This window comes from Formica exsecta, unplaced genomic scaffold, assembly GCF_003651465.1.
Source record: "Formica exsecta isolate Colony F162 unplaced genomic scaffold, ASM365146v1 scaffold363, whole genome shotgun sequence".
Lineage (NCBI taxonomy): Eukaryota > Metazoa > Arthropoda > Insecta > Hymenoptera > Formicidae > Formica > Formica exsecta.
In genome coordinates this window covers 414,108-426,823 of record NW_021850877.1, presented here as the reverse complement: position 1 = coordinate 426,823, position 12,716 = coordinate 414,108, and the positions used below count along the sequence as shown (strand labels likewise).

The 12,716-nt window shown below is 33.8% G+C and overlaps 3 protein-coding genes across 10 annotated transcripts in view; 1 reads left to right on the top strand and 2 right to left on the bottom strand.

The window, feature by feature from the left end:
* The window catches only part of LOC115238955 (alpha-protein kinase 1), an 11,317-nt gene extending 4,659 nt beyond the window's left edge, over positions 1-6,658 (bottom strand). For 2 of the 8 annotated variants that reach the window (XM_029813203.1, XM_029813202.1), the window contains exons 1-8: positions 5,992-6,218; positions 3,572-3,652; positions 3,097-3,395; positions 2,849-2,990; positions 2,587-2,706; positions 2,172-2,437; positions 1,955-2,064; positions 1,160-1,810 (exon numbers count right to left, since the gene is read on the bottom strand). In XM_029813203.1, the coding sequence (XP_029669063.1) occupies positions 1,160-1,810; positions 1,955-2,064; positions 2,172-2,437; positions 2,587-2,706; positions 2,849-2,990; positions 3,097-3,326 (1,519 nt within the window). In that variant the 5' untranslated portion in view covers positions 3,327-3,395; positions 3,572-3,652; positions 5,992-6,218. Of the gene's footprint in view, positions 1-1,159; positions 1,811-1,954; positions 2,065-2,171; positions 2,438-2,586; positions 2,707-2,848; positions 2,991-3,096; positions 3,396-3,571; positions 3,653-4,251; positions 4,627-4,650; positions 4,777-5,078; positions 5,355-5,991; positions 6,369-6,521 lie in introns of those variants that run through there. The other 6 variants (XM_029813196.1, XM_029813201.1, XM_029813199.1 and 3 more) reach the window with 6 other exon arrangements.
* Positions 6,659-6,908: 250 nt separating this feature from the next.
* On the bottom strand, positions 6,909-8,488 carry LOC115238958. The gene is made up of 4 exons (XM_029813207.1): positions 7,992-8,488; positions 7,792-7,905; positions 7,524-7,680; positions 6,909-7,420 (listed from the first exon to the last, which is right to left on the bottom strand). Exons 1-4 carry the CDS (start codon positions 8,334-8,336, stop codon positions 7,230-7,232), a joined length of 807 nt encoding a protein of 268 aa, XP_029669067.1. The 5' UTR covers positions 8,337-8,488; the 3' UTR covers positions 6,909-7,229.
* Positions 8,489-8,987: 499 nt separating this feature from the next.
* Positions 8,988-12,220, top strand: LOC115239015 (origin recognition complex subunit 2). The gene is made up of 9 exons (XM_029813302.1): positions 8,988-9,236; positions 9,428-9,502; positions 9,620-9,841; positions 9,931-10,208; positions 10,937-11,151; positions 11,249-11,381; positions 11,469-11,709; positions 11,784-12,014; positions 12,093-12,220. Exons 1-9 carry the CDS (start codon positions 9,143-9,145, stop codon positions 12,218-12,220), a joined length of 1,617 nt encoding a protein of 538 aa, XP_029669162.1. The 5' UTR covers positions 8,988-9,142.
* The last annotated feature ends 496 nt before the right edge of the window (positions 12,221-12,716 follow it).

Sequence of the window (12,716 nt, the reverse complement as noted above, 5' to 3'; positions counted from 1 at the left end):
GACGCGTAATCAAAATCATTTCTATACTCTTATAATGCCAGAATAAACAGCTATTCAAATTATTTCTTTCAACAAAAGATATACAACAAGCACATTGAAATGCATATCCTATCAAATAAGTTATATATTTCTTATAATAATAAAAATATCCAGAGATGAAAGTATATCACAAGGTGAAAACAGTGTACCCAAATAATTTGGAAAAATATAATATATATCAATCATTGAATTGATTAAATAACTAATAACCATACCAGCACTTATTTCTCATTGTAACTTAAAAGGAATAAAATTAAGTATACACACAAAAAACACAAAAAAACGGCTACCACTGTTTTTCAAGAATTCTCTTTATTTTGGCATATATCAATAACTATTTAATATTATTCTACAGTATTTGTGAATATAATCATAAAACATTTTGACATACTGTACATTTTTTAAAATTGTTTGTTATTATTTGTTGCAGTCCAACAACACGATATATATTTAACGCAAAAAATAAGTAGATTTAATGTCTCTACTAAATTGTAATTACTCGTAACATAATAAAGATATTATTATATATTGATATTATATTATCACGACATAATTTTAATCATTGGATACATTAATATGTCATTAACACAATTGTCTCTGATTTTCAAATCTCTAATAAATTGAAAAGCAAAAGAGAAAGAGAGAAAGAGAGAGAGAGAGAGAGAGAAAATCAGAAATACATCACATTTTACTATAAGAGAAATATAAAATTCTTTCCTAATAAAGTAATATCACATAATAGATACTTCCAAACGCTATTAAAGATTAAAATAATAAATTTTGATGAAAAGTACATATAATACTTTATGTATATACTTTGTTAATGTAATATGCACTATTAAAAATATAGTTATGTATTCATCTAACAACATAACTTGGTCAAAGATAATTCTTTCATATTTTATATTAAAATATTTCGTAATTAATCCAAAAATAATTTTATATATCGCCAAGTATATAATGTAACATTCCTTGTAATCATAAGTTATATTAATGAAATTCGTTCATAACGTTCTTTTTAGTATCTCATTTAAACAATTTTACGTTTTGTACATATGTTTTTCCATAAAAATGATATGTATAGAAATAATCGCGATAATCAGCAACATAAGGAACTCACCCAAAAGAACAGCACCATTGTTTTCCTCGCTCGATTCAGCTAAATGTTCGGCTTGGTGATTTACATTCGAGTCTTCCGTGCTTGAAATTGTACTTGCTGGCGTGCTACCTTCGCGTTGATGATCCGTTTCACTATCCGAATGCCGACGTTCCCCATTTTGTAACGTACCATTTACTTTAATCTCATGAGACTGTGATTGAACTAATTTTGATGTTTTGCTAATTTGTTGCGACTGTGGCTGTTGCTGCTGTTGTTCCAATTTACACTTGTTACCTAATTTTTGTAATATTTCACTATTCGTATCAGCGGAAAAGTTTCTAACATCTTTCTGTCCGGTGATTTGTGACTGTGAACTACTCTGTGTGTTGATTGAATTTGATTCGGACCGCGACGTCGTACGACTACCGTGTTTTTCTTTATTTTGACTATTTTTATGTTTGTTTCGAGCTGCCTGTGCCTTACTCTCGCTGTTACTTTTACCCCGTCGTACACCCACGCCATTTTCACCCTTATTATTGTTGTTCTGTTGATGTGTAGACACTCCAGAGGATATATGACTTTGTTGAACTACCGTTCCGCTTCCACTCGTTACATTGTTATGTTGCGAAGCTGTTTGCACAGATGATATTTCTTTACAATTGGTTTGTGTGCCTAAAAACAGAATATTAATATGTATAATATTTAAAATTCTTACAAAATTCTATTCATGACCTGATTACCTTATCCTTTTTTAACAGTATTTATACTTACAAAAATTCATTTTGTGACTTTTGTAGATTATTTAGAAAAACTCACTATTTGTTTGTCCTGGCTGCAACGAAGGCCACGCCTCTTTACTTTGTGAATTTACAGTTCCACTTTCCCTAACAATACTGCTTGTTACAGGTGGTGACGGTGTTGGTTTCCTATGAATACAGATTATTGTGAATTAAAAAACTGAAATTAGAATCTCATGTATGCAAATAGTTCCAAGAAACCATATCATTTTGTTATGCCAAAATAAACATTGTACCGTTGCACCGAAGATACATGTGCATGTAACGATTGCACAAGCTTGCGTTCATACTCTTGATGTTTTCCTTGATGCATCTCTTCCTTCGTAAACGATGCCTCCTGGTCCCCAAGATCGTGCAGGTACATGCATTCTGGCTTCGGACAGGCTTGGTTACGCATAAAATGCGAACAGTACTTTGTCGTTCCCAATGATGTTTTTATTGTCCGTCCATCCACAACAATGTTATTCACAGCCTCTATAGCACGTAGCGCATCTTCTTGACGCTAAATAATGTACAAAAATTATCATTATGTACATAAATATAATTGTAAAATTACGTTATAAGTACCCATAAAAGCTGAGATAAAAATTGGAATTTAAATACCACTTAAAAAAAAAAAAAAAAAAGAAAAAAAATAGTAAAATAACTCACTTGATAAGTAACATAAGCCGAAGCACTGGGGCCTTGAGACCCTGCATAGGAAGTACTCTGGTTAATTACGACTTTGTGTATCTTCCCAAATTTTCCAAAATATTCGTGTTTCTTTAAAACCTAAAGCATGCAAAGTATTATAGATCATAATCTTTTTTCTTAAAAGATGATGTTTACAAAGGTCTATACGCGTTATCAATACTAGTTGTATGGAGCTATCAATATTAATTATATGCAGTTAATTAATCAAGAATATACTTACATCTGCATCTGCTAGTCGCATTGGTAATCCTACTACAAAAACTAAATTTTTTTGTACTACTCTCACATTTGCTAGATGTTTCCGATTTTCTGTAACTTTCTGCTTCCGTTGTTGATCCTTTAATCTCTTCTCAGCTTTCAATCTAAAAAAACGGAGTGGGAGAGATAGTTTTAGAATAAAATCGTGCTTCTCAATTAAAGTATAATATATATAATATTAATATAAATAATTAAATTATTTCGAAATACCTTGCTATTTCTTCCTTAGTAAGGGGTTTAAAATCAGCCGGATTTTCAGAATAGGCCTTCCGACACGCGGGACACAAACCATTCTCGTCGGTACGAATTCTGTGCCAACAAAAACGGCATATTTGATACCCACAGGTGCAGGGGAAGAAATTCAGATCGTCCACCTCCAAAGGTTCCATACATAAAGGGCATTCCACTGCATCCTCTCCAGTTTGATTCAATACTGACATTTTTGTTGGCGATCTTGTAAATGTCACAAGATAGACACAAATCACGAATATTTAGCTAAGTGCCAAAGTCTGTAAAAGATAGTAATTGTAAGGTCAAAAAGAGAAATATAAATAAATATGTTGATATTTAATTACGTTACTCGATTTGAAAGCTACAATTTTTTTCGTCATCCATCTATTACTATACAATTATACATTTGTCAAATTTTTTATATCACGAATCTAGATGTGCAAATTTTACTTACACGCAAAGTCGTCACTTCTCTGGTTTTAAGTAATTGACAGTACTTGCAACTTCCTTTTATACACTGCTACCTCTTCCCGATCTGAAACAGAGCGTTGCACCCGCAAGTTGTCAACTATCGAACTGTATTTAGGTCGCCTGCCACACATATTGAGGAGATAATTGCGGCGGATGGCGCGTTTTTTATCCGATCGCGAAATATTCGACGAGTGACGTTTCGATTCTTGCATGGCGACGAATCGCGCGACAATCTAAACATTTTACGCGAACTGTTGCTATCGGTCGTGGGGGGCGACGTAACGTAAACGTGAACACGAGTACGGTACTTTTTCTCGCGACGCAAAAGATAGACGAACGAAAGATAGCGAAGCGAGTCATTTTAAATTGAAATCCGAGGTCTCGGTTTCAGAGTTGTATTCCGTCAATCGCACTTTTCGCGTTTGATTCAAAACAGGTATACGCTCGAGCGAGAGAAAGGAAGAGAAATAATATATAAAAAGCGCGCAATCGAAACGACGATAAGAGGACGATGACAGGTCATGACCACGGGTTCCGTTTTGACAGGAGCTGTCAGATTGGAAAGAGAGAAAAAGAGAATGCAAGAAAAATAGAGAGAAAGAGAAAGAGAGTGAGAAAAAAGAGAAGGAACAGCGAGAGATGTAGCAAACAAAGGAGACATACCGGAATTCTCGCACAATTACACACAAGACGTGAATCTCGCACGACGCCCTACGCACGACAACGATGACTCGTCCTCGCCCGAGATGACAAGAATTCGTTCTCCGTCCCGTACGTGATGATTTGAGGTCGTCGACGACAATGGGAAAAAAAATTTCCTTGCACACACAGTATTACAGGGAAAGGGTCACCGTCTCTCTCTCTCTCTCTCTTTCTCGCGCGCGTCTCTCCGTCTCCCTCTCCTCCTTTTCTCTCTCTGTCTCGTACACGACGAAACGCGAACCGAGAGGGCGACGATCGGACGAAACAGCTGTTGGTGGCGTCTGCGAAAGGCCTAGCGAGAAACGTCAAATGGGTGCGAGTGAGACGTTTCACTGGCTACGCCATAACAGAGAGACCTACGCGAAAATCTGCCGCGGATGGCCGGCGTGGTGGGGCATGACACGTAAATTCCGCCTCTCGGTGCCTTCTCGGTCGCGAGCGTATACGCGAGTACGCAAGGACGACGGTCTCTCGCGACGCGATTCTCAAAGAAGAGGGGGGGGGGAGAGGAAAGAGGGATACGATGGTAGGCGAGAGAGAGAGAGAGAGAGAGAGAGAGAGAGAGAGAGAGAGCGGGTGGCTGAGAGTAGTAGTAGGTGGTAGGGAGAGCGCAAACGGTGTCGTAGGCGAGAGAGACGGGGTGAGGTAAAGAGAGAGAGAGAGAGAGAGCGGGTGGCTGAGAGGGACAGACAGAAGGAGGATGACAGGGAGGGATAGTCGTAGTAGTAGGTGGTAGGGAGAGCGCGAACGGTGTCGACGCGGCGAGAGCGACAGAGATGGATTGCTACCGTGTACTGCTATCGCCGATTGCGTCGTCTCTTTCTATTACATTTGAGAATGAGAGACTCTTCGTCTCAATCTTTGTTGCGCCGATCTCTCTCTCTCCCGTATGCATCTATCTCTGTGGTCCCTCTCGACACTCCGAGGGATGATCGTGCAAACCTGAAATATACGCGACGACGCGACGCGGACGGGACCGATTCAGCTTTCCATTTATGTAAACGCAATAAGCACACTTTTAACGCAATCGACACGAACGACGGTGATGACGATGACGATGACGATGACGATGACGATGACGATGACGATGACGATGACGATGACGATGACGATGACGATGACGATGACGATGACGATGACGATGACGATGACGATGACGATGACGATGACGATGACGATGACGATGACGATGACGATGACGATGACGATGACGATGACGATGACGATGACGATGACGATGACGATGACGATGACGATGACGATGACGATGACGATGACGATGACGATGACGATGACGATGACGATGACGATGACGATGACGATGACGATGACGATGACGATGACGATGACGATGACGATGACGATGACGATGACGATGACGATGACGATGACGATGACGATGACGATGACGATGACGATGACGATGACGATGACGATGACGATGACGATGACGATGACGATGACGATGACGATGACGATGACGATGACGATGACGATGACGATGACGATGACGATGACGATGACGATGACGATGACGATGACGATGACGATGACGATGACGATGACGATGACGATGACGATGACGATGACGATGACGACGACGAGAACGACGGCTGTTAGCTGCTGCGAACGTCACTCGAGATTCTACGATCCATCCGCCAGAGGGGTTGTTCGAAGTAGCTCGAAACTTGGTCATATTACCCTGCACGCGTTAACCTCAATCCTTAATCCCGAGACAGCTCCTAACAAAACGTTCTCACGATTCTTCGGAACCCGCGAGAAAATTCTCGATGACGATAGTTTTCACCAAGCTCGCACGCGCATCTCTTTCAAACAGTATCGAATATATATGCATATATATACACGCACATATACATATATATATTTATATATTCGCACGGTCCTTTATTTACTTACTCGCCTCACGACTAACAATCCTCTCTCTTTACTGGGAAATTTTTCTACAGTATTCTACTGTCCCGGGATTTATGTGGTTGGGTGCGCGCTCGCGATCGCGCACGAGCGGATGTATGCACCGCTATTCCGCGGTTTGTCACTAGGCGTTGCGCGAAGTGTCACTAAAATAAATAACTTAAGATAAGATGTGACTAGGACCCTAGAACTATTAATGACACGGCTAATATATTTAGCTGGTATTATGTTTGACATTTAAAGATAAATAAACATTGTTATTGTAAGACAAATTGTTGTACCTATCTGTTATTTCGTACCTTGTTTCTCAGATGCGAATGATAATAGGGTCTTTGTTCGGGGTTTGTATTTGCCCAATATCCGGAAATTTTCTAACGAGTCTGCGCCGCTCGCAGCTGTTAAATAACCTCTTTCCACGATTGAAAAATATAGATACATCCTGAAAATTAACATCGATTTTAGTCTTTTAAAGTATAACTGATAGTCCGTATAATATAGTAGAAAGATAAATTAATATTTCTATCATAATTACCATGTGTAGGGCAATTTGGAAATCGAAATATTTTAAATGATATTAAGATTTATCATATATGCGTTGGATACAAAAAGCGTTACATTTTTTCGTTAAGAGTTGATGTGATAAAGTCTTTTGAAAAGATATTTAGCAGTGATACAATGTAATTTAAAAAAAAAAATGAAATTTAATGTTACTTAGTTTAAATAGCTCACTGTGTATAAATACATAGTCTATATTCTATATTAAATATAGAATATTTTATACATTTGATGTTTTATTCTAATGCACTGAATGTCTTCATCGTATGATTTGCGTCTGCGCGAATGCATTCATAAAAATATATATTTATACAAATATTTGTAATCGTTATAGTGAAAAGATAAAAATTCTTGCAAAGATAGTTGTTTTACATAAATTCTTATATCAAGTATCCCTCATTTCTTTAATACAATTATATATAAAATCTGCTCCAATTAATTTCATTATATTCCTAGTGTGTTTTAGGTACGCTACGTTTCCTCGATCTTCTCTTACGTTCACGAATAACACCAAACAATGGATGTCTTGTTTTTAAATCATTAGGGAACTGCACACCAGAGTTCTCTATAGATACTGGTTTTACGTCCCGTGCTCCAGATAATTTCCTCCTTACAGATAATGAACCAGCTGGCTTGATATTTACTACATAGAAAATATTAAAAAATTAATACATAAATGATGTACAAAGAAAAAACATGCATTCTTTCTCTGTTTTGTTTGATTCCTATTGAATGAAATAAGTTACCAGTCTTATACATGTGTGAAGTCCTCTTGGTATTAAAAACACATGTAACATTGTAGTTCGTATTTTGCGCAACTATACAATATCGTTCGTCTTTAATTTTAAATTTTGATTTATCTTCAAAGGCTATCATTTGACCACGAAGTTCTTGTGTATCTATCTATGTAAAAATAAGATTCTTTATCCTTGACATTTTAAAGCATTAAGAAAATTTGTATAATGTTTCATTAACTTATTTTTCTTTAACTTAGTTTCATTAAATATAACTTACTGATCTGGGAAGATCCATAACCCAAATGTCTTCACTGTCCGATATATCCTCCAGACTAAACGTGGAGGATATATTTTCTTCTTCTAGTGTCTCTTTCTGAACTATTTCTTGAAGCTAAAAAATATATAAAAAGATAATTTCTATATAATTGAGTAATCGTATCATTAATTTTTCAAGAATATAATTAATGATTGTCTTACAGTATGTGGTCTTGATGAAACCGAGGCAGATGACGATAATCTCTGAGATGTTGCATTGCCTAATTCTTCAGCGCTACCATTCATCTCAACAATTCCATTGTTTGCTGAATCTTCGTTGAACGTTTTATCAGATTTTTTCAAGATACTCTTACGGGATTTAACCGCAGGACTATTAGTTACACTACGTGGTTGCGCTTTTGTATTAATTGTGATAGATTTACGTTTATGATTTTGAGGCGGAGTATCTACAGCGTCTTCCATTAAAACCATAGACTTATTCAATTGTGTATTTAATTTTGTTACCGAATCTTCACTAATAGCAGAAACATCCCTGAGAGCGGCCATCCCAGCGTTTTTCGTACAAACGATAGCTTTCGGTCCCGTACAGCAGCGCTTCTACGTCTATTTTACAGACGCTTGAAACTACATGGCCACGATGAAGGGAGAGATGACCAATGCTCCGAAAAATCCCGTCCACGAAATATTAATTGCCGTTGCATTGCGCCATCTGTCTAAACTACATACTCGCGTGGAGCAATGTTAATAAGGCAGTAGTACTGTGTTACCCGAAACGTGGATGCCAATTGGTACATAATGTATCAATTTTATCCAATATGATATTTTATATAAAATATATAAAATATTGAAATTATGCAAATTGAAAATATCATATTGAATAAAATTGATACATTATGTACCAGATATGTACCAATTTACATCCAAGGATTAACTCATAGTAAAGTAGAAAATTAATTCAGAAAAAAAGTAAAGTAAATACCATAATATTCATAAAACTCATAATATTAATAGTAAAATAATTACGGAAGTGATATGTGTACTTTTGATTATAGCGCCATCACATTTGTCATACAACATATTGATTGGTTGCTATCGCAAGGAACTTTTGAAACCCTAGAAATTCTCTATTCGATAGCCAATCGGTACATTCGATTAAATTTTTGTCGCACAAATGTAATATCAGCCCAGAAAGCTCATAAATGGCGCCAAACAACGGAATTGTAACAGAATATCAGATACGCGAGAAGTAATGGAGGAACTCTTTTTCGTGCTGTATATTTGATTCTCTAATAATTAAACACAACGTAAAGAATTTCAATTGTATCTATGAAAATTCAGTACATGTGTGAAATATGACGTCTCCCAAGAATTTGAGAAGATCTACGCGAATAAAAGCTATTGTAAAATACACGGAGGATAGCTTCGAGGAAACACGCGAGAATTCTCGTAAGATTATATTAATATAATTTATTATATTTCTTGTAATATTTTTATAGTATTATACAATTTGATATAGACACATTTTATAATCTGTTTAATATTCTTTAATATATATTTATATACTACATCTTTTGAAATTATATCATATATGAACATGATACGTGTCATAGCCTACATAGTATGTTTATATTTTATAGCACCAATTGATACATTGGAAACTGAAGTGGAAAAGCAGCTTGAAGGTATAAAAGAAGATGTACAAAAGCCACTTGGTAATTGATAAAGATTTCTATAAACTTTTATTATATTTTGTATCATTATTTATTCATATAATTTACTTTTATTTAATATTATATCGTTTAATATATTTCTCTCTTTTTTTTTCTTAGAACTGTTTTCTGAAAAGGATGTAAGTGGACGAAAATTATACACATTTCAAACACCAACTAAAAAAAATAGCATGATGCTTAAAGCCAATCAATGTCGTACACCTGAGACTCCAAAAAGTTTCAAAACACTTCCAACTTTAAAAATTGTTCTTGAAAGGGTTGTTAAAACAAACTCAAAAAATAAAAATTTGAAATCTAACCCTGAGAACATAAAAATAAAAAGTATTATATTTTTTTGAACAGATTGGTATAAATTATTAAAAAATTTTTATCTTTTGATATCTTTTTTAATTTTTTTTTCTTATATTTAGTAGTCTCTCGAAAACGATGTTTGCCTAGTGTAAATTCAAGTGGTGATGAAAGTATATCAGAGGATAGTGAATATGTACCCACAGATATAGAAATTAGTTCCGAATCCGATGAGATATCCGATAGAAGCAAAGATAGTGAAAATTCTGATGAAAGTGAGGAAGAAAACAATATTAGGAGAGGTAAACAAAGGCTACAGAAATCTTTACCAAAACTTGAAGTACAAAATACACCTAGAAGAACAAGAAGAGGACGTAAATCTATTGCTTACAAGGATTATGTAAGTTGAGATTAATTAACTATATATAATATTAATTATGTACATGACTATATATAATTAAATAGTACTTATCAATAAACACAAAAGCTATGGTAAATGTAATTGAATACAAAAGTCATGCGTTACCAAAATTAATTGTTTGCGATTTATAAGATAAAAATGCTTTCTTTCATTATAGAAGGTATTTGATACGTTGAATAAATTTAAATTTATATTTTGACATGTTCTTCATTATTGAAGTTCATCAAAATAAAAGAAACATTAGCAAAACATATGATTCTACAAAGCAATTGTTTTTATAAGTTATTCCTCTGTCATCTCCTCTATTAGTAATTAGTTTAAGTAATTACTAATAGAGGAGACAAATAAGTATAAGTATGTATTTTTATATGCAAGTAATAAGTATGTATTTTTATATGCAAGTAAGAAACTCTTGTATTGTATTATTCTAAAAATTGTTTATCTACAAATGCAGAGATAACTTTTACTTTATACACTTGCTATGATCCAGATATCAATTGATAAAAGCATTTGTTTTACAATTTGGAAACAATTAATTTTCGGACACATATTTGATAAAACTTATAGCTTATTTTAGTAAGTATTGTGCAAAGTTTATATGAGTTTTGTGTATATCTATATAACATGTTATACATATAATAACATTGTTAGCATTACATATATTATTAATATAATGTCTAATTGTATATATTTTTAAACTTTTAAAGCATATAAAGACTGATGAATATTTTGAATCTCAATCGGAAAAGGCACTTACATCTGATCATACATTAGGCAGGCTTCGAAATGCTCGTCTTACTGAAGAAACATTAGATGAATTATTAAAAAACCAAAGTCATATTTCTACAATACACAAGAAACATATTTGTTCATTAACAGAAAACTATAAATCATTTTTTTCTATGTGGCAATTTATAATGGAGTAAGTATTAAATAATATCGTCTTTTAATTATTTAATTTCTAGTTTTTTATAATATAAAATTTGATTATAAATTCTAAAACTTGCATTAAATTGTAGAGAAGGTTACAGTCTGTTAATCCATGGTCTAGGATCAAAAAGACATTTAATTAATGATTTTCACAATGAAATCATAGCCGATCATCCAACATTGGTTATAAATGGATTTTTTCCCAGTTTATCAATAAAGGATGTAAGTGAAATATACGTCAATAGAATTATTGTATTATTAACTAAAAAAATATAGTATTAAAGATATAACTTGTAAATTCTATTTCAGATACTCGATAACATAATAGTGGATATATTAGATTTAGATTGTCCAACAAACTCTAATGACTGTCTAGAAGTTATTGAAAAGATCTTGAGCAATAATCCTGATGATCGGCTCTATTTAATAATTCATAATATTGATGGTATAATGCTACGTTCAAGTAAAGCTCAAAACGTCCTTGCTAGTCTAGCAGCCATTCCCAATATTAGAGTCATAGCATCTGTCGATCATATCAATGCACCGCTACGTAAGTTATATTTATTTTTATGCTGAATTCAAATTGATTCACCACTAGTTTATATCACAGATTTATTATTTCAGTTTGGGATCATATTAAACGAGCAAAGTTTAATTTCTACTGGTGGGATGCGACAACGTTTTTGCCATATCAAGCTGAAACTGCATATGAAAATTCCCTATTGGTTCAACAAAGTGGTGAACTTGCTTTATCTTCCCTTCAAAATGTCTTCCTTTCCCTCACCTCGAACGCTCGAACGATTTATTTAATCCTTGTCAAATATCAATTGAACAATAGCAGCAGTAACTTCACAGGTAATCATCAGTCATGCATATATTTTATTTTATCATAATAATAAACGTGGCAAATATCTAATAATATGTACTAATTAGGAATGCCGTTCAAGGATCTAAGTTTTTATGTTATATGCAGTAATATTTATTATTGTTACACACTGTATCTGAAAAAACACTGTGTACAGCTGTGTGTAATTAATAGCACGCAGTATATTTTTGACTAACTTTTTCAAAAGTACAATTTTTTAAATTGTTTTGTTGTTTGTTTAACGATTTTAATGTCTGATATAAAGCAAAGAGGTTTCCAAATTATTTTTTATATTTTTGATTGACATTTTGTGTGTGAAATAATATTTATTATAAAAATTTTATATTGTGAAAAGGACACGAAATATTATTATAGACGTGTTCTACTTAAACATATTGCAAAATTTATTTATGTTTGACAATGATATAGTATGAATGTTTTTACCATTATTAATATTGTTACTATAAAAATGTGTGTTTGATAGAAAAAAACATTGAATATCTATGTTTTTACATAAAAGAAATTAGTAAAATGAGTTTTCTACAACTAAGTAAAAATAGTTTTTTTTAGAGAATGATTTTCTATTTTATGAAACGATATTATAATATTCCATAATATTAATCTTTCTCTCTCTCTCTCTCTCTCTCTCTCTCTCTGATATCTTATCCACTCTGCAAATTTACACATTGCTG

Coding starts and splice junctions, on each gene's coding strand:
- LOC115239015 (XM_029813302.1), top strand. CDS start 9,143: ATGACGTCTCCCAAGAATTTGAGAAGATCTACGCGAATAAAAGCTATT. Junction 10,209..10,936: donor CTATTGCTTACAAGGATTAT/GTAAGTTGAGAT, acceptor AAACTTTTAAAG/CATATAAAGACTGATGAATA. Junction 11,382..11,468: donor CCAGTTTATCAATAAAGGAT/GTAAGTGAAATA, acceptor ATTCTATTTCAG/ATACTCGATAACATAATAGT.
- LOC115238958 (XM_029813207.1), bottom strand. CDS start 8,336: ATGGCCGCTCTCAGGGATGTTTCTGCTATTAGTGAAGATTCGGTAACA. Junction 7,906..7,991: donor TTTCATCAAGACCACATACT/GTAAGACAATCA, acceptor TATATTTTTTAG/CTTCAAGAAATAGTTCAGAA. Junction 7,421..7,523: donor TTCACACATGTATAAGACTG/GTAACTTATTTC, acceptor TTTTCTATGTAG/TAAATATCAAGCCAGCTGGT.